Source organism: Thunnus thynnus, chromosome 7 (assembly GCF_963924715.1).
Source record: "Thunnus thynnus chromosome 7, fThuThy2.1, whole genome shotgun sequence".
NCBI classification, from domain to species: domain Eukaryota; kingdom Metazoa; phylum Chordata; class Actinopteri; order Scombriformes; family Scombridae; genus Thunnus; species Thunnus thynnus.
In genome coordinates this window covers 8038071-8058100 of record NC_089523.1, presented here as the reverse complement: position 1 = coordinate 8058100, position 20030 = coordinate 8038071, and the positions used below count along the sequence as shown (strand labels likewise).

The window sequence follows — 20030 nt, the reverse complement described above, 5'->3', positions numbered from 1 at the left end:
CATGCTGTCTGTTTTAATGTTGCACAAGAATGAGTTTTGCCAACCTCTGCTCTGCAAAGAACTCCAAAATCCCTCAACCTTAACTGGCTATTATTATGGTAATTTTGGTTACAGTTATTAAGTTAATTATTAATCAGAGTTTCAAATTGATAGCTTAGTAAATTTTGAGACTGAATTGGAAATCTTTTTCCCTGACTCCAGGGTGGTGCCCTGTTATTAATTCGTATTAATAATTTCTATTGATTTTAATAATTAATAGTTATCTTTGACAATCATTAATTATTGCTGATAGCCAAACTTGTAGCCAAGGTGCAACACTAGGTTGAAGAAAACCTTTATTCTCGAGGCTGGGCAGGAAAAAAAAAGAAGCTGGTCAGAATGGTTGGTGGTCAGTATGCTGGTGGCTAGATGAATTATGGCTTGCAGTCTTGGATGCCTGATAGCAGAAAAACTCAGAGTCATCTGAGCTGGAAGGGCTGGTGTGGAAGGAACAGCATGCAGGTCTGTCTCAGCTTGGTCCATGGCTGGTTGGATCCTTCTGTAACAGTTGGGGAGCAGGTGGACCCAAATGCAGAGACCAAAATGCAAGGTTAAAGAAAACCTTTATTCTCAAGGCTGGGCATGAAAAAACAGAAGCTGGCTTGGTTGAACAGAACTGACTACAAAAACATGACAAAACAGGCTGAACATAGAAGAGCAAACTCAATGGAACAGAACAAAGGATCCAACAGAGACTGAACATAAAACCAGGGCTAAAATACAAACTGAACTGATGAGCCAATGGGGAACAGGTGACTGGACACAAGGGCAGGCTGGGAGCTGATAGGAGGGAAACACAGAGCAGGGCGGGGCTAACAGGGTAATGCAGGGCAGGTAAGAGGAGGAGCACATGAACACAGGAGGAGTGAAGGAACACACAAGGGAAACACAGAGCAACAGAAAACCAAAACCCAGAAAACACAATACTCTTAATACAACCCAGCATATCAATGAGCAATACCATATAACCAAAAGGCAACAAAAGTAATATATATCAGATGGTCATTCTGAAAGTCCAACTGAAAATAAACCCTCTCCCACACAGTCCACACTTCACAAAAAAGACAAAAAGTCTAAGGGCATCCAATGGACTGATGGACAATGGCAACTCAGGAACTCAAGAGTCTCTGGGGTCAGTGACAGAACCATGACTCTTCCTTCTCTTCAAGGTACACGAATGGCAGGGGGTGGCTACTTCTCTGCATACTTCAATTGCATTGTACTATTTAAGAAAAAGGGGGAAAAGAATGAATACAATTTGCATGAGTGACTGCCAACAACTTACATTTCAAAGATAAGTCTAAATAACTATAATACCTCAAGAAGCATGTCCTTGATCTGCCTGATTCTCCTCCCCTTGATGAGACTAAATCCATCAGTTTTGCGGTGCAATGGTCAAGTAGGGCACACAAACAGGAATGTGAAGCAGATACCTGCCAATTGCATACTTCTTATCAACATTTGTCAACAAAATCTTGATATAAAAAACTTGTTTTTGTCTCATGATGAAAAATTATTCAATTTTTTTCTTGTGATCACAGAATATTATTATATTATATATTATGTTAACTAAGAATAACACAAGAAATCTGAACAAACAGATATCTGACTGAAAATAATACTTCTTATTGTGTAGTACTTTTTCAAAAGATCTTTTTTGGATTTCAGAATACTGTAGCACTTTAACCACATTGCCATTAGTGAGAAGCCTTGTCCAGTTCATCATTGACTGGACAATTGGCATTTGCAGTGGTCATTCATGTATTCATTTTTGTACTCAATTTGATTAGAATATATTGTTGAATTGATTTTTATTGATTGGGGCAGTGTGCAGTTTTAAACATTAAAGATGCACTGAACCGGAGTTAGCTCGAAACTAATTTGCATCTGTAGTCCCCCACAATCAAAACATACAACCGCACAACAAACAGTACAAAGCAAAAAACAAAACAAAACAAAACCCCCCCCCCCAAAAAATAAAACCCCAAAAGAGTATATTACTATTGTAAAAATGTGAGTTTGTGAGTGCACAGCAATATGATGGTTGGTGTCATGTGTGTCCGTATATAGCAGGGATGGGACAAGTGCTTGTCCAGCTGCACCCTTATTTTTCTTGAAACAGACTGGTAGCAGACCTAAGTAAAGTAGACAACATACTGTGTTCCAAAACAGGATGAGCTGGTTTTTCAACAGAATTTGTTTGTGTGTCTTGAGGTGTAATTAGGTTTGTTGCAGTGAACGTAAAGAAAAAAGGAAAAGAATCAAGTATGTTACACAAGATTAAAACCCAAAAAAAACTGCAAGAAGACATAAAGCCCTAGTATGGGAGGTTTTGTCCAATGTACAGATAGAGAAGAAAGAGAGAAATGAAAGAAAAGTGTCTCCCAACAACTATTCTAATATTGAGCTGAAGACTTTGGTTCCAATCTTTTCAGTCTTGAGGAAGTAATATTGCCTATTTCCAAAGTGCTCTTTACTGATAAACTAATTTTGAATTTGAATCTCATACTCTATTTCATTCTGCAGAGGTTAGTGACATATAGTAAGTCTTTTTCCCATTGTAACCAAATTTGTATTATTAGAGAAGAGGATCAGGCCCACACAGGCCTGAAACCATTCTTGCAAACAAAGCAAACATCTTCAGTCTTTTATCTATGACTAAATGAAAGTTTTGTTGAATATTTGAGAAAAACTATTTCAGGGATGGAAGAAAGTATTACCATCTGGGCTCAATTTCTCTCCGATTTCTGCAAAAGGTATCACTTTTGGGTTTAGACACAGGGTTCCCTGTTGCTTTGAGTCAAGTCAAGTCAAGTTTATTTATATAGCCCAATATCACAAATCACAAATTTACTTCAGGCAGCTTTACAATCTGTACAGAAATATAACATCCTCTATCCTTAGACCCTTGATTAGGATAAGGGAAAAAAAGAAAAGAATGGAAGAAACCTCAGGAAGAGCAATAGTGAGAGCCCTCTTTCAGAATGGACAGACATGCAAGAGATTTTGTGTGTATTGAGTAGACCGGATAGCAAAATTACAGAAATACAACATGGGAAAACAGGATGACAAAATTATAGATGGATTGATAACATATATCTGATCAGGAGGATGTCAAGCAACTTCCAGGAGCCAACAAGAACAGAGAGGACATGAGTCACGCGATCTCCATCAGTATGGAGACCTGGAAAGAGGACAGACTACACACACAGAAAGGAGAGACATGGAAACCACACACGCAATGGAGAGAGAGAGACAAGGACATTCACACAGGGGAGGAGTCGTGGGCTGTTTGATATCTGACTTGATGCAAGTGCGGCACATGTAATGGAAAAGAAATAAATGTATATTTTGAGCCAGCCTTACTGTTCTGTTTTTAGGCAGATAAAATACTGCCTGGATGCTGACTGGACGAACAGGTTTCTTTTACAGTCACAGCCAGGGGGTTTCTCTGTCTCAATCCATGAGCTATAAACACCAACACAGAATGCTGACAAACAGGTATCATGGTCTACTGGTAAGTGATCTTTCTCCCAATCATTGTCATTGGGTCATACTGACTGAAGTCCCTCCTCTCCCTTGCTCTCATCTCATATCTTCACTGTCCAGATGGTGTTCTAGGTGGATTGCCTCGTTTGGAAAACTGTTGTGTCGCAGTGTAATAATACAAACAGAAAGTCAAGCTAACTTTCAGGTAAAAAAGTAACTTCTAGCTTTCAGTGTTTCTTTAAGATGAAAACCAGCATGCTTCTGGTCATCCATACATGTTACTGCATTTACTTTTTGTCTCTAAAGGAGTTGTAGGTTAACATTTTATTGTTCTAATGTCAGTGTTACAGACTTGTAACATACAGGCCATCTGATGTACTTTAAATACTATTTTTTAAACTCTGTCAACTCTCTTTCTATCCCACAGCACAGCCTGACAAAACATACCTCCATCTACGCTCAACTGGTTAATCTTACGTGCAATTTACATCTCACTCAGCACAGCTTTCTTTTGCCATCCACCCTCCTCTTCATCCGATCTTCAGAGCATCGATAATTCTCATCATGACCACCCAGCCCTCCCAACACCAGCAGCGTGAAGAGGCCTACATCTCCCTGATGAGAGGCTTGAAAAAGCTGGACCTCTGTGGTCCCTGTATTCCTAGCAATCTGGTTCTGATTGGAGACCATGCCTTTCCTTTAGTAATGAACAGCCAAGGCCAGATCCTGATGGCTGCCTCTCTGTACGGCAGTGGAAGGATTGTGGTCTTGGGTCATGAGGGTTACCTGACAACCTTTCCTGCTCTGGTAGAGAACGCTCTGACCTGGCTGCGAGGAGATACATCTAAAAACCTGTCTGTGGGGGTCCACAAGAATGTCAAGGGAGTTGCTGATAATCTCAGCGGATCCAGCTTCCAAGCCAAAATTGTGGAGGCCTTTAGTGTGAATCTGGACGTTGGTACGTATGTGACAGATGCCTACAGCGTGGGTGCAGATGTGAAGGACCTGGTGGCATTTCTGAAAGCTGGAGGAGGAGTGCTGATAGCCGGACAGGCGTGGAGCTGGGCTGCAGATCATCCTAAGGAGAACAAGCTGCTTCAGTTTGTAGGGAATAAGTTGTCTGGTGTGGCAGGGATCTACTTCTCTGAGCATCTGGGTGACGTAGAGTGCCTGCCTGTCTGCCCTCAGATCCCATCCTCTTGCATGGCTTTAGGGTAAGTGTATACTTCTTTTTCTACATGTTTTACATTTAAAAAGGTTCAGAGTTGTAAAATCACAGCTTTTCTGTTAGTCTTAAAACTTATCCACACATTTAGCCTCCTTGTATTTGTAATGGTAATTTTCATATAAACATTTTCTATATTAAACATATTTATATACTATATACAGTACCAGTCAAAAGTTTGGACACACGCTCCCATTGGGTCCAAACTTTTGACTGGTACTGTCATAATTGCTTATTATATTATATTGGTATTATGGTGTTGATTTACATCTAATTTTGAAGACTATGTTTCATTATTAATAACATATCTTGGTAAATGGGATCTGGTCTAAGTTTATTCTCACTCAACACAGGTCCAAATGATCTAATTAAGGTTTATTTTCTGAGATTAAACTTTTTCATGGAAAAACAAAACCATTCTGAGTAAGTTCTCAGAAACTATTATATACTGTAAGATAACAGCCACGCTAGCAGCTGTGTGAGGCTATGCATAGACACAGTGGTGCTTTGGGATAAATGCTAACGTCAACATAACATGCTCACAATGACACTATTAATGTTCTGATGATATTCAGCAGGTATAATGTCCACCATCTTAGTTTAGCATGTTATCATACTGACATTTTTAATTAGCACTTAACACAAAGTACAGCTGAGGCTTCTGACCTTAGGAGTGCACTAAAGGAAAAATCAGGGGATCGTCAAACTTATTAAAATCATCCTGATGGGGACATAAATGTCTGTACCAAATTTCATGACAATCCATCCAATAGTTGTTAAAATATTTACCTCACAACCTCAACTTCATAATGGCACTAGATGAAAGGTCAGGGTATGAGGAAGATCTAGTTTCCCTGCTATGACAATATGCTGGATTTGTTTAAGCAGAACCCACTGCAAGTTATCGATCAGAATCATGCAGATATCTTGAAGTTTTACGGACACCATCACAACCACAATCCTTGTACAACAGTCTGATGACTCAGTGGTTCTGTGTAAATGAACATAATAAATCTAAATAAACGTGTCAGATATCCGTATGAAAATATAACAAGCAAATGTAGAAATTGTAGACTACATTACAAATGTATAAATGTCCACTTTACAAGACATGATGAATGGCACAAAGCTGAAAAATAATGTGGCTATATATTAAACAGGCATATGTGAGGCTGAAACAGCATATTCCCTCTAACAGTGGATTTATGTCCATCAGCAATGCAACACTGCCCTCTAATGGCCAGTTGTAGACATGCATGGTGTCAATACTGGGGCCGAACAAGCTGCTAAGCTACATGTGTAATGCACACCCTGTTAATTAATGAGCGGACCTAGGAGTGGCCCTTCAGTCCACTATTCTATCAGTAATATAGTACACCAACACAACCCAAACATAAAGTCCTAATAGTATGCCTAAGGCATGATACCTATTAACATTTAGTAACTGTGAGTAACAGTAGCTACTAATATGAGGCTACACAGTCGGCAGAACACATGAACATGAGCCCCTTTAGATTGGCTAAACACAGATACAATTCACTAATGAGCAGCAACTATAACAAACATTCTCAACACTTCACTCACTTTCGCTAGACACACTTGACACCAGATGACATTTAGTACAAAGCAAAGTCCTCAGTCCAGAAAAACATCTGATGCATGACAGACTTCAGACTACCTTCTTGAGGAAAAACTGCAGGTCAACCAAGCTCAGTTCTGATTAGCCCAAAGTTAGTGTCACGTGAGGCTGAGTTCAGATGGGGGGTTGGGGGGTGGGAGACACATTATGGTGAGAGTGTCGCTGCTAAAAGAGGGCCTTTTTGACAGCCACCACCAGATTTCTGGGGGAAATCTGAATCAATCCCATAAAAGGTCCTTTGGTTTCTCAGGTGGTAAGTCACAGGTTTCATCATGGATGGCAGTCCAGGGCCATTCCAAGATTAGCGCTCCATCAATTAGTCAGGCGAGGAAGGGAGCTGAATAAGTCTAGCCAGTGGACGTGTGTAAATATGGTGACACATCTTGACTTTGGTAGACCTTACTTTGTTGTCAAGTCCGGGGGAAAGGTTGGTGACTATTCCTATCGGCCAAGAGCGAGGGAACTGAGGGTCCATGATCATGACAGCCTTACCAATGTGTAGGTCTGGCTTCTCTGTATGCCATTTTTGGTGGGCCTGAAGGCTGGGAAGGTAGAACTTGATGAAATTCTTCCAGAAATGGTCAGCAAGGAGCTGGCTATGGCGCCAGTGTTCTCTACCCAGAAGATTCAGGATACACCATCGGTGGGAGTTTTGCATCTGGCTGTCCAATTAGCAGGGAGTTAGGGGTAATTGGATCGGCGTGAGCAATGTCTGATGACATGTAGCCTAAGGGTTTGGAGTTGAGAATCCCTTCAACCTCAATGAGGAGTATCCTCAGCACCTCCTCTGTCACCAGCTGTGTTCCAAGGGTTACCTGCAGGGCTTGTTTTACTGAATGAATCTCTCACTCCCAACAGCCACCAAAGTGGGGAGCATTAGGAGGATTGAATCTCCAAGGGATCCACTGGGGAGCGAGCTGGGCTTGAAGGTCTGGTTTGAGGGCTAAAAATGCCTCTTGCAATTCAGGCAAACCTCCTTTAAAATTGGTGCCCTGATCGGATAACAGGTCAAATGGCTTGCCTCTCTGAGCTATAAACCACCTCAAAGCCATGATACAGGAGTCTGTGTCAAGACTGGACAGGATGTCAGTATGCATGGCCCAATTAGTCATGCATTAGAATAATATTCCCTATCATTTCTTACTTTTTCGTCCTATCTTGACAGGATAGGGCCCAAAACAGTCCATGCCTGTCAAGAAGAAGGCTGGCTTATGCAGGTGTAAATGTGCTGGAGGCAAGTCAGCCATCTTTGGGATGTTGGGTTTGTTGCACTTGAAGACTGACTCCCTTACTGCATCACCAGACTGAGTGTAGTCCAGGGTGTGTTTTTAGAATGCATATGTAGCATAGCAGGGGCTGCAGGTCGTGCCAAAGGGGTGCACTTTCCATTGGTATACAATGGGCTGGTTTTCACATTTGACATATCTCCAGAGAAAGTGGAGGAGTGGCTGATCTTCTGGGAGGAGCCTAACTTGATGGAACATCCTATGTATGTCACTGCTCACAGCAACAGCAAGTTCCCTAAAGCATAGGAGGACTGCAAGCAGAGTGAACCCCAGTGCTGGTCTGGGAAACAGAAGTTTGTTGAGGTCAACACTCTGGTACTGAAAGGAGCAGTTGAAGACTACATGGTGCTCACCATTGTGTTCCACTATGTGGTGAGGGATGTATCAACTCGTTGGTGTGTCTTCTGCACCAGGCTCCACTTTGAAAATGTAACCAGTTTGTTCCACTCTCTGTATCTCCGCTATGTAGGCCGTGGCTTGCTCTGGGGCTTTGGAAAGCCTCCTCTCAGTGCTTCTGAGCAGGGTGAGCACCGCTTCCTGTGGAGATGGAGAAAAGGAGTGGATACTGTCTACTTTCACCCGATGGGTTTTGTCCTCCAAGCAGTTGATGGCTTCTTGATCCTGCCATGATCTCATGCTGGCCTTCTTACTCTGTCAGTCGAGCATGTCCATTTGCCATAACCTTTAAATTTGTTGATAAAGGTCTGCTGGTGGAGCCCTGTAAGATGTGAAGAGGCAGTGTTGCTCCATGAGATAATGTTTAAGTCCATGAGTTGGACCCAGAAATGTCCATCCATGGGAAGTTTTGATGGCCATTGGAGCCCCTGGTGGCCCAATACACACTGGTTCTACAGGTGTTATTAAGTTGGGGTGGTCAGAGTCTATGAGACAGGATGGATGCTCTCAAACTGCTGAATGGGAAGATCCCTCAAGTGCCTGAATTTCCGTCACAGGGCTTTGGTCGGATAGGCGTGCTCTCCTAGCCTGAGATTTGGTGCGGTGAAGGCTCTCTTGATGTTAAAGACCTGCTATGGGGAACTTGCTGGTGAGACGGTGAAGGAGGCAAACATTTTGAATGACTTGATGTCACCACCATTGATGCTGGGGCCATCCATAAGCTCTGCAATGCGCTGGAGAGCCAGCTAGTGTGGTTGCCCATATTGCTGGTTCAAGGCCACCATGGTATCTGTGAAGAGGTAATGAGAATTGGTGTAAGAGTTAGCTGTGAGCAGAACTTCTTCCAGCTTCAGATGATCCACTAATATCTGGAATTTAATGCATTCTGTGGCATCTTTAGGAAGGATATTGTCCAGAGCAATCCTCAGTCTGGCAAACTCTTGGATTAGGGTGGATGAAATTGGGATAGTAGAAGTAGGTTCCCAGTATGTCCGTTCCTGACCACCAGGTGGACTCAAGATTTCATGTCTGGAGAGATGGTGCTCAGGTGGGTATCCATGCCTCTCTGGTGAATAATCACCTCCAGCGGGATAGCCAAGATGATGTGGAGCTTGTCTGCTCTCAGTCAGGTGTCTGAGCTATTCTGGAGAATAATGGTGCTCACTGAAGGTGGCAGATCTCTCTGGGTAATGGTGGTACCCCTCTAGATGACTGTTCTCTAGAATGTAGTGGTATTCATCTCTGTACCCATGACTGGGTCGTGAATGGGGCATGGTGAGTGCTGACTCAGAGTAATAATTGTTATAGGACTCTCTATATGGAGATATGTCATACCTTCTTGCATTCACATTAGGAGTGTGTGTGGCCCAGTTGTCATCTCTTACTGAAAGGCGATGGTATGACTCTAGATGTGATCTGTGTCCCAGGTCATGACTAGAATGCCTGGCTGACGCAATAGGGTGAAGTGTCCCCCTTTGCAATGTTGCCTCCACCTCCCGTGGGGGAATGTATGACTTGGGCCTAGGCATGCGTTACCAGCCTCAAGAATAGAGGTACTTGGGCCGGTAGCTATGTTGCGACACAGTCCTGGATGGCTGTGGAGCAGTAAGGAACAGACACAAGTTTATCGGTGTGTGACCAACTCAAGTGCCATTTTACTCTGTCCCTAACATGACCAACACAGGCTTGAGTGGGATGTTTCTTTCAAGACCTGGTATTACAGTGACACCTACTGTCACAAGATGTAACAACAACAACATGTAAACCAAATGTATTATCTGAGAGATGAATGTATAAAGTAGGTTGCTATTTATATGTTTTGTTTTGTTTTTTAAAATAAGAGGTGGTGTTGTGCTAGAAACTTCCTTCCCATGATCAAACGAACGTGCCAGTGAGTGTGCAAAGATGACATTATGCCAATAAGAGACAGTTCCCAGGGAGTTAGCAAGAAGGCTAATCTGTGGTGTAGCAATTTGGTTTTCTGTGTGAGATGATTAAAGGCTGGCAGGCCTATTTTTAGTGTGAGAAAAAGGTGAAAGATGCTGAGGCAGTAATTTCTAAGGTAAGTCACACTTGTATCATCACCAAAGTGTCAAGGTCACTCATGAACTCAGCAATAATGACCAAATGGTCGAACATAATTAAAAAATGAGGTGGAGTCTAGAAAATAAGCTCCACAATAGAAGGTGTTAAGAAGGGTATAAAATATGATGTTTTATGATTTTGCATTAGGTTTTTATCCCGGGATAAAGGCCTCAGCTTGCTTTGTATTGCTCTTTATGCACAGTAAACCTATTCACATTGAACTCTACCAGCTTCCAGTGTATGTTTTGAGTCTTTCTCTTATGAGTTCTGAGTTTAATACAAGTTGTGGGTGACCTGAAGATTTATTGGCCCATTTGAAGATTTTTCCACAACAGTGTCAGTTTTTTTTATTACTTCTAATACAGGCTATTTTTCCACCCTCTACACATGGCACCTCTCAGGGGCTGGACCCCACCATGTGGTGAATGTGCTCAGCCATTTTATGTTGCTGGCACTGCTCCAGCTTGTGATCACTGTGCCCACTTTGAGCTCTGAGCTCTTCATTCTGTAGTCTAAGTTGGTGCACCAATGCTAAAAAGACTCTCCTGTTTCTGTCTAAGCCTCTGACACTCATCCCTCCAGTTTTTTGCTAGGAGATCCCTATTTATCCATTGGTGCCCACAGCGAGCGGCTGCAGCACTCCTGACTAACTGGGGATGCAAAGCGTGAACTTCCTTCCATCTCTTCCTCTTGATGTGGATGAGATGAAGCAGGTGGTGTGATGTGTGGTGGTGCTGGCTGACTTGGTGTATCAGATAAGATGTAATCCTTAAGGTATCCGGGGAGGGATGTCTGCCTCCTGACATGTGTACCAGGCTCCTTATCTGCTGAGGTAGACATCTCAAAACTGTAGCAGGCTCCAGGTATCCGGCTCAAAGGACCAATTGTGAGGAAGATCTAGTTTCCATGACAATGTGTCGGATTTGTTCAAGCAGAACCCACTGCAGGTGATTGATCAGAATCATGCAGATGTCTTGAAGATTTATGGATTTATTGTCACCATCACAACCACAATCCTTGTACAACAGTCTGATGACTCAGTGGTTCTGTGTAAATGAACATGATAATTCAGAATAAACATGTCAGATATCCATATGAAAATATAAAGGCCATATGTAGAATTGTAAACTACATTACTTTCCTCTCTCAAATGTGTAAATTTCCACTGTACGAGACATGACGACTGACAAACAGCTGATAAATAATGTGGCTATGTATTAAACAGGCATATCTGAGGCTGAAACAGCATATTCCCTCTAACAGTGGATTTATGTCCTTCAGCAGTGCAACACTGCCCTCTATAAGCCAGATGTAGAGATGCATGGCATCAGTACCAGAGGCTGAACGAGCTGCTACGCTACACGTATTGTGTATGCCCTGTTAATTAACGAGCAGACCTATAAGTAGCCGTTCAATCCGCTATTCTGTCAGTAATATAGTACACCAATACAACCCAAACATAAAGTCCTAACAGTATGCCTAAGGCATGATACCTATTAACATTTAGTAACAGTAGCTACTAATATGAGGCTACACAGTCAGCAGAACACATGAACATGAGCCCCTTTAGATTGGCTAAACACAGATACAATTCACTAATGAGCAGCAACTATAACAAACATTCTCAACACTTCACTCACTTTCGCTAGACACACTTGACACCAGATGACAGTTAGTACAGAGCAAAGTCCTTAACCCGGAAAGCATCTGATGCATGGCAGACTTCAGACTACCTTCTTGAGGAAAAACTGCAGGTCAACCTAGCTCAGTTCTGATTAGCCCAAAGTCTGTGTCTCGTGAGGTAGAGTTCACGTGGGGGGCTGGGGGGTGGGAGACACATTATGGTGAGAGTGTTGCTGCTTAAGAGGGCCTTTTTGACACAGGTAATTATCAATGTCATTAAGATTTATAGTCTGATAATCATGAATGTCTGAACCAAATATTGTCCCATTCTGTCTGTTGTCTATGAGCTACTACATATGGCTAAAAACAATGAATACAGCCCTTAAAGTGGAAATTCCTTTTCTACTCCACCTCTCCATCTCCCTCTGTGTCTTCTTCTCCCTTCTCTTTCCCTTTTTCAAATACAGAATCGGTAAGGATTTTAAGGATGACTTGGAGTTTTTACTCCAGGAGATACCCGAGTTTGACCATCTGAATGGGGTAGTAGCTTCTGAGGTTCTTGTCCATGGGCGTCTAGCGTTCCCCATCGGTACCACCGAGGATGGGCGAGCATTCCTGGCAGGAGCCTACTATGGGAAGGGACGGGTTGTTGTGACCACTCATGAAGGACTTCTGAGAAGAGAGGTGGGGTGTGAATTAGTAAATGTCATTGGAGGTTACATTGAGCAGTTGGTGAGAATTTTCTTTCTAAACCTGAAAAGGTTAGCTAAGAAACATAATGAATGCAGATGCTTTCATGGGGGCAAGGGGTGGGGGGTCACTGAATGATTTGATTAGTATTAAAGTGATGTGAATCATATAGTACGGCTTAGCACACATTAGATCTCACTCCAATTGTGAACACCTATAGTTGGAGAGGTGTTAAATAATGCTCTCCACAACCACCAGTAGAGTTCAAGAGACTTGTAGAGTCAAAGCCAAGTTGTATTGAATCTGTTCTGGCGACTCATGGTGGACCAACATCAAGACACTTTATGTTGGTTTTTATTTTTATTTGTCACCCATTTGTATTATGATTTATCATAGTACATTCTCTGACAATTCAATCAAGAAAAATAATTTAGATAAAACAATCAAATGGGAATGTCTATTTTTCGCTATTCCAGTGAATTAAGCACTACTAAAAACAAATCAAGTTATTCCATTACATTGATGCAAAAATCTTGAGTCAAAATGGCCATAAAACTTTCTTGCTCATTTGCATTATTTATGACCACCAGTAATTGGCTATTTGAAGTGTGTTAAATAATGAGACATGCTTAATCTGCCAAATATTTTTTCTATGATTAACAAACTACTGTTTTTCTCGGATAAACTACCTTCTTCACAGACGCTGGCTCCATTTTGGAACAATGCCCTTCATTGGTTGGATCAAGGCCGGAATGGGGTTGTTGGTGTGGTGCCAGGTCTCAACCAAGCCTTCAACCTCTTCAGCAAGTCAGAGTTTAATTGCGAGAAGACAAACTTAAGGAAAGACCTGAGTGTATTTGTGTGTACAGCATACTGCAACAACTATGTGGAGGAAATTCAAGACTTTGTGGTGGAGGGTGGAGGCCTCCTGATTGGTGGACATGCTTGGTATTGGGCTCAGACACACAAAGGACAAAACCCAATGACAGAATTCTCAGGTACATTAATGTGCAACTGGACTTTCCCTCTTTACTATTCAGTTCAATCTAGATAATATAACGTGATGCATCCTGAGCATATTCCAGGTACCACCTTCTACGTGCATGTGCTTATATTGTACTAAGCTATGACACACATCAGACACAACCCCAAATTACTTAATGTACAACACCCTCATATTGACTCCCAAAGCAACAGGTGAAAATTGCATTTGTGGTCATAGACACAAAAGATATTGGGCATCAGTCTAAAAATATTGTTTTTAAATCCACAACAGTGAAACCCTATCAATAGTTAACAGTGCAACACACTGATCAAGTCAGATTTCTTGCACTGTCTCTCAGGAAACAAGATCATGAACAAAATGGGCTTGAGCCTGCTGGAGAATATGATCCGTGAAGGTTCCTACAAGGCCCCTGTGCCAAGCCAAGCCATCAAAGACACCTACTACTTCCGCCACCTTCTACGCAGCTTCGCTGGTCATGTAACCCAGGGAGAGGAACTTACAGAGAATCAGGAGGAATGCCTTAAAAAACTGGGCAAGGACTGTGCCAAATACTTGCGCATGAAGGCTCATTACTGCTCCTCCTATACACAGATGGTGTCCAACCTCACTGACATGTTAAAGAAGTCGGGCATGCCACAGGTGGGCCATCAGTTGTGTATGATTGTTATTAGTTTGTGTAAGGACGGCCCCTTCAAGTTATTCTGACTTTTCAGTTAGGTTTGAGGCATTCACTGCCTTATGTGGTGTAATATTCTGTTGACAGTGGGTGGTTGGGTGGTTCACTGAATTGGCCGCTGATTGCCGTCACCTATAATACTACCAATAGTGCAATAATATGTCTGCATGGGATCTGTTGTTGTTTTCTTAGCTGAAGAAACTGTGACAAGGTGAGCAACCTCTTTTGAAAGTTCAACATTTATCATTCATTTTCAAGGTATGTGACAGCCGTCCTGTGAAGAGTCCCAAAGACCACCTGCTTCTCAGCATGGGGACAGATGTATATAAGGTTTGCCCAGATCCTGATGATCTCCTGCCTTACCTCATCAAGCATAACCCCATGATGCCAGTTGTCAATAACCAGAAGATCACGATTAATGCTAACACAGCAGGTCAGGCCACAGTGTTGTAGACATACTGTATGCACAATGTTATTTTAAGTCAAATACTTCATTTGCAGAACTGCAATTGTTCAACTGACACAATTTGTCTGTAGAACTCAATATGTTGCAATAATCTGTGAGCTTTTACATTGCTTTAGTACATAGATCTCACCGCATTTGTTTGTGTGTGTGTGTGTGTGTATCAGGAGGAGAGGAGTGGATCAGTACTGGTCTCTACCTCTCTCCTGGTATGAGGACCTCCATAACTGTACCGGCAGAAATTGTCAACAAGGAATGGAAGGTACAGTGCATCATATCAAATTAAATCATCAGGGTTATTTAGCTCATGAGAGTGAGAGATATAAGATGGAAATGGGTTATGTTTTTTTATTCAAAAGAAATTCCCCAACTAACAAACCATATCTTTCAATAATACATATATCATAAAGCAGCTGTTTGCCTCATGTGCAGTAGAACTAGCAATAACTGTAACGCAGTCATGGATTGAATAATATGATTATGACTGCTTTTTAATTATGCATTTATCTGTCACACCATCCAATTATTACTCTATCTATCCATCTTGCCAGCTTCAACTATAGAACAAACTATACAGCACTTTTGATACAGGTTTACAAAGCAGTAACACATATTCCATCTCTTCTTCAGATCCAGATAGGCTGTCAAACAGACTATCTCAATGCTGCAGAGTTGAAGAGAGCGCCCTGCGTTCATGAACGATTTCCTGTTACCACAGAGAAGATGCAGGTGTGGAACCTGTGGGGAGGACTCATCTACCTGGTGGCTCCACCCAACACACAGGTGGAGGGGGTAGAGGTCACAGTGCAGACAGCTGTACGTGCACCATATTATAAATCTGGTGAGTGTGTGTTGAGTAACACTGGTTCAGAGATGTGTGTATCTGTGTGTCTCCATGGGATTAGTAGAGGGTGTGTAGCAGCACCTGTGACTTTTGCAGAAGGTACAAGCAAACATCTGGTACAAGCATCTGTGTGCTGGGTGCAGTACATTAACAGCTGAATGAAACTATGAGACCACATTCATAAGCAGTTCACATTTATGAAACTTTTACATTTTATTTGTTTATAATCTGCAAACAATGGCACATATTTATAATGTTTAAAATTATACAAGTTCAAACTCAGTTTTGAATTCACCCATCCCTCTGTTCTGCTCAGGTGTGACAACAAAGGCTGATTGGTCGTTGCTGCGTGCAGCTCCCTCACCCTGGGCAGAGCTGGAGTTTGAGAACATCATCCTTACTGTGCCATCAGATGTTGTTCGGGATCTGGATTACCCCGACAAGTTGGCAGCACACTGGGATGCCATCATGAGAGGCGTTGCTGACCTGGCTGCTATCCCACACAAATTTCCCCGCAAAGAGAGATTTGTAACTGATGTACAGATTTCTCATGGTAAATGTGTTTTTCTGTGTATATGACTGCCTCTTGTTTGCCCAGCAGGGCAGGTGTTGAAGTTCACCACCACTCACACTGAAAATGTAAAAAACAAATGTTGAAGAATATCTAAGTGAAAATAATTTATTGAATGAGAACTTTTGCAACAACACAAGCTTTTTTTTGCTTTTCTTTCATTGGTTGCACTTGTATATCAATGGGTTTATCACACCACTACATCACACATGTCACCTGCGCTTATAAGTAAGACTGAATTTTTCTCCATCCAGGTTGGATGCATGCAGGTTATCCCATCATGGCACAAACACCCACAGCAGCTCATGTGGTCAGCATTGACCATGCTAGGACTAAAGGCATGTGGGGCCCCATCCATGAGCTTGGACACAACCAACAGAGAGGCTGCTGGGAGTTCCCATCTCACACCACAGAGTGTACATGCAATCTCTGGTCAGTGTATGTGCATGAAGAGGTGCTGGGGATCAACAGGGCAAAGGTGGAGTAAATCCTTTTTTTTTTTTTTGACAAAACAAATGAGACCAATAGCTAGAAAAAAACAGTTCTTAACATGTATTATGACACATTTTTCTATCAGTAGACACCACAAAAGACAATTCCTCCTTTTTATCATATGTTGAGAAAAATATTTAGCTTTTCACTGGGATTATATTCTTTCACAATCCCTTAATTTTGTCTTGTTCAATGCAGGCTCATCCAGCTATGACTTCAGAAAAACGAAACCGTCGAGCAGAGGAGTATGCTAAGGGGGGCAAGAAACTCAGCAGCTGGTACATGTGGGTCGCCCTGGAGACATATATGCAGGTGAGAGGGAATTACTGTATGTTACATTCTGCAGAGAAACTATGTTGGGATCATACTGGAGTCACTTTTTAAACAGGATCACACACCGGCAAACATGAATGCAAATAAGACTCTAGTCCCATCTGACCCTGTGAGGGTTTAACAAAGGTCATTACACGCCAGACAACAAAAATGTTGATGGATGAAAATGGAGAGACAGCAATACTTCTTTTTCACACACCCCTCTACTTCTTTCTCCTTCTATGTAGCTCCAGGAAAAGTTTGGCTGGGATGCCTTTAAGAAGGTGTTTGCTGCCTACCACAAGATGAGCAACTTTCCCAAAGACAACAAAGGAAAGATGAACCTGTATGCTGAGACTTTCTCCCAGACTGTGGAGATGAACCTGTCTGGATTCTTTAAGGCCTGGGGCTGGCCCATAGAAACAGCCACAGAGGAGAAGCTCTCCAACCTGCCTCCCTGGAGTGACCACCCCATGATCCAGTATGGCTGAACTGTAGACTGCTGCAGATTCAAGTACAGAGAGAGGGGTTTAATGATTTAGTGTATTAAATGTATTCAGTTGATTAACATTGTTTTCTTTTTGTTGTTGTTGTCTCTTATTAAATATCGCATGTTTAATGCAATACAAGAAACACTAGTTGACCAGTTATATATCTACAGCCTTTAAACTCAGTAGCTCCATTTGAAAATAATTCATCACTCTACCAATGATTATGATCATCTTAGATCAATTATTCAACATGACACCGCTGTACTCAATTTGCAAACAGAATGTGCATGTAAGACCAAATCTACAGAATCAAACAATTTTTTATACGACTACACTTCACTTTGAATATCAGTGTGAAAAACTGACAGTTTTATTTGTTAATACTGATACCAGTAATGAAGCATCCTCTTCATTTCATTGCTCCAGCCCAACACCTTTTGAAGATGGGAACATAAATGTCTTTAATGTAACTATTTTGATATTTGCCTTTACTGTCAATTCAAAATACACTAATAAACATTTACTTTACTCCTCTACTACTTGTTATTCATCAATTTGTTCTTGAATGAGAAGCGTAAAATAAACCACTTCAAAAAGGGAACTACATGTACGGATAGTATTTTATTTCACACTAATTAATATGAAAAACAAGTCTTCTAATCCTTTATAGCCTACAGTTGTTGGAGAATAGCTGGGAGAACTCTCTGAGTTCAGAGAGAGAATCTGGTAGAGAGCTAAAAAAAAAAAGAAAAAAGTCCAGTGGTGTCTGGATGATTGTTTAGTGATGTTAACATAATAAAAATTGTTATTTAAATTTTTACTCATGTTACGTACCCAGACTGGACCTACAAAGGAAATTAGTGTATGAATATTTGGCTAGACCAAATGGAGGAGCGGAGATGTGGGCAAACCAAGTCTCAGACGATCTGGAGCACACTGGGGCCCCAATCTGTGGTTTCTTCTGATGTTTCCACATTGAGCCCAAATGTGAGATTGAGGAGTAAAATAAACTCTTTTCTGTAGAGTAGGTGACCAAAAGAAAACCAAATAAAATGATAACATGGGAAGGTCAGACACCACACGAGTCCACCACTCAGTGCTCAGGCCATTTCTCTTCATCCTCTGATCCACAGGTGTTCTCATTTCTCCTGATGATCCCAGCCGCACACAAACCCAACCCCCCTCATCCAGTCCAGTCAATGAATGAAAAGCAAGTTAAGTAAGTGTGAGCGGAGGCCTCTAAACTGTGAGATCCAACTGCCAGCTACATCCTTATTTTACCTAATTATAAACAGTAGCAGACCGTAGTAAAGTAGACCACATACTGTACTCTAAAACAGGATGAGCTTATTGTCTTGAAGTGTAATTAGGTTTGTTGCGTGTTTTACGCACTTTATCAGTCATAACATTGATATTTTCAAATGTATAATTTCCCACAATAATGCAGACCATGAAATAATCAGATAGACCTGCACAATGCACGTAAAGAAAAAAGGAAAAGAATCAAGTATGTTACACAAGATAAAAATCAAACTGCAAGAAGACATAGAGCCCTAATATGGGAGGTTTTGTCCAACGTACAGACAGAGATGGGGCCCATACAGGCCTCAAACCACTCTTGTACACAAAGCAAACATCTTCAGTCTTTTATTATAACTGAATGAAAGCTACAAGATTTGTTTGGACATTCAATAAAAAACTATTTTAGGGATGCATAATGGAAAAAATGTTATTACTATTAATTATTATCAGCATTATTATCATTATTATTATGCTGCACTAAGAAAGGCAGTTAATACTAGAAGAGACGCTGACATGCTGATTTATAAGGATTTAAGGAACAAAGTTGTCCAAGAGCTAAGAGAAGCTAAATCTCATTTTCATCTCAATGTATTGAATGAGGAAAAAGGCAACAGTAAATTTATCTGAAAAACATTGATAATCTCACAAGGAGGGACCCAAAATGTTTAGGAGATTTTGAATTCAAAGTACAGGGAAAGTTAATTACTATTACCTCTGTCTTTAATATTTTTTCTTCTTGAGTCTGTATATGAGTTAGATAGTTTTCAAGTGTGTAGACTAATGCGTTACAAGTAAACAAAATCATCAGCCCCTTAAAAACCTCCAAAAATAGAGATACTTTACAATTTGACATCATGTTTGTTAAATCACAAAAAGATATTTTAACTCCCCCATGGCTCATTTAATTAACTTGTCTTTTAAACACAGTTCCTTTCTTGATGACTGGAAATGTGCCATTGTCACACCTATTTTTAAATCTGGAGACCACCTTGAAGCCAGTAACTACAGACCAATAAGTATACTGCCAGTACTCTCAAAGGTTGCTGAGAAAGTTGTCATTAAACAACTGACAACATTTCTTAATACAAGCAATTTTTGTCTACATTGTATGCAATTTGGCTTTAGAGCAAATAATTTCACTGAAACTGCTGCCTTGCACTTAACAGAGCAAATTAAATCAAGACTTGGTAAAGGAGGAGTAGTTGGTGCTGTATATTTAGATCTGCATAAAGCATTTGACACAGTCAATCATGATGTTTTAATATCGAAACCCTCTAAATTTAACTTCTCATCTAGAGCACTGGCATGGATGTCTTCATATTTATCTAATAGGAGACAATGTGTTAAAGTTGGTGACACACTGTCCAGTAACATGAAGTGCACAATGGGTGTTCCACAAGG

At 41.3% G+C, this 20030-nt stretch overlaps 1 protein-coding gene and 1 long non-coding RNA gene across 2 annotated transcripts; one reads left to right on the top strand and one right to left on the bottom strand.

Moving 5' to 3' along the window:
• The first annotated feature begins 3652 nt into the window (after nt 1–3652).
• LOC137185755 (TRPM8 channel-associated factor homolog) lies at nt 3653–17709 on the top strand. The gene is made up of 12 exons (XM_067594099.1): nt 3653–3733; nt 3956–4742; nt 12250–12466; nt 13173–13470; nt 13816–14117; nt 14413–14587; nt 14785–14879; nt 15248–15458; nt 15778–16014; nt 16287–16510; nt 16723–16836; nt 17085–17709. Exons 2-12 carry the CDS (start codon nt 4093–4095, stop codon nt 17325–17327), a joined length of 2766 nt encoding a protein of 921 aa, XP_067450200.1. The 5' UTR covers nt 3653–3733; nt 3956–4092; the 3' UTR covers nt 17328–17709.
• Nucleotides 17252–18456, bottom strand: LOC137185757 (uncharacterized). The gene is made up of 3 exons (XR_010928905.1): nt 18162–18456; nt 17718–17761; nt 17252–17338 (listed from the first exon to the last, which is right to left on the bottom strand). It is a non-coding gene; the product is annotated as an uncharacterized lncRNA (long non-coding RNA).
• Nucleotides 18457–20030: the final 1574 nt, after the last annotated feature.

Bases quoted from the DNA above. Each gene is read 5' to 3' on its own strand.
- LOC137185755 (XM_067594099.1), top strand. From the start codon at position 4,093: ATGACCACCCAGCCCTCCCAACACCAGCAGCGTGAAGAGGCCTACATC. The intron at 14,880-15,247 runs GTACAGTGCATC...TCTCTTCTTCAG, and splicing joins TTGTCAACAAGGAATGGAAG to ATCCAGATAGGCTGTCAAAC. The intron at 16,015-16,286 runs GTAAATGTGTTT...TTCTCCATCCAG, and splicing joins TGATGTACAGATTTCTCATG to GTTGGATGCATGCAGGTTAT.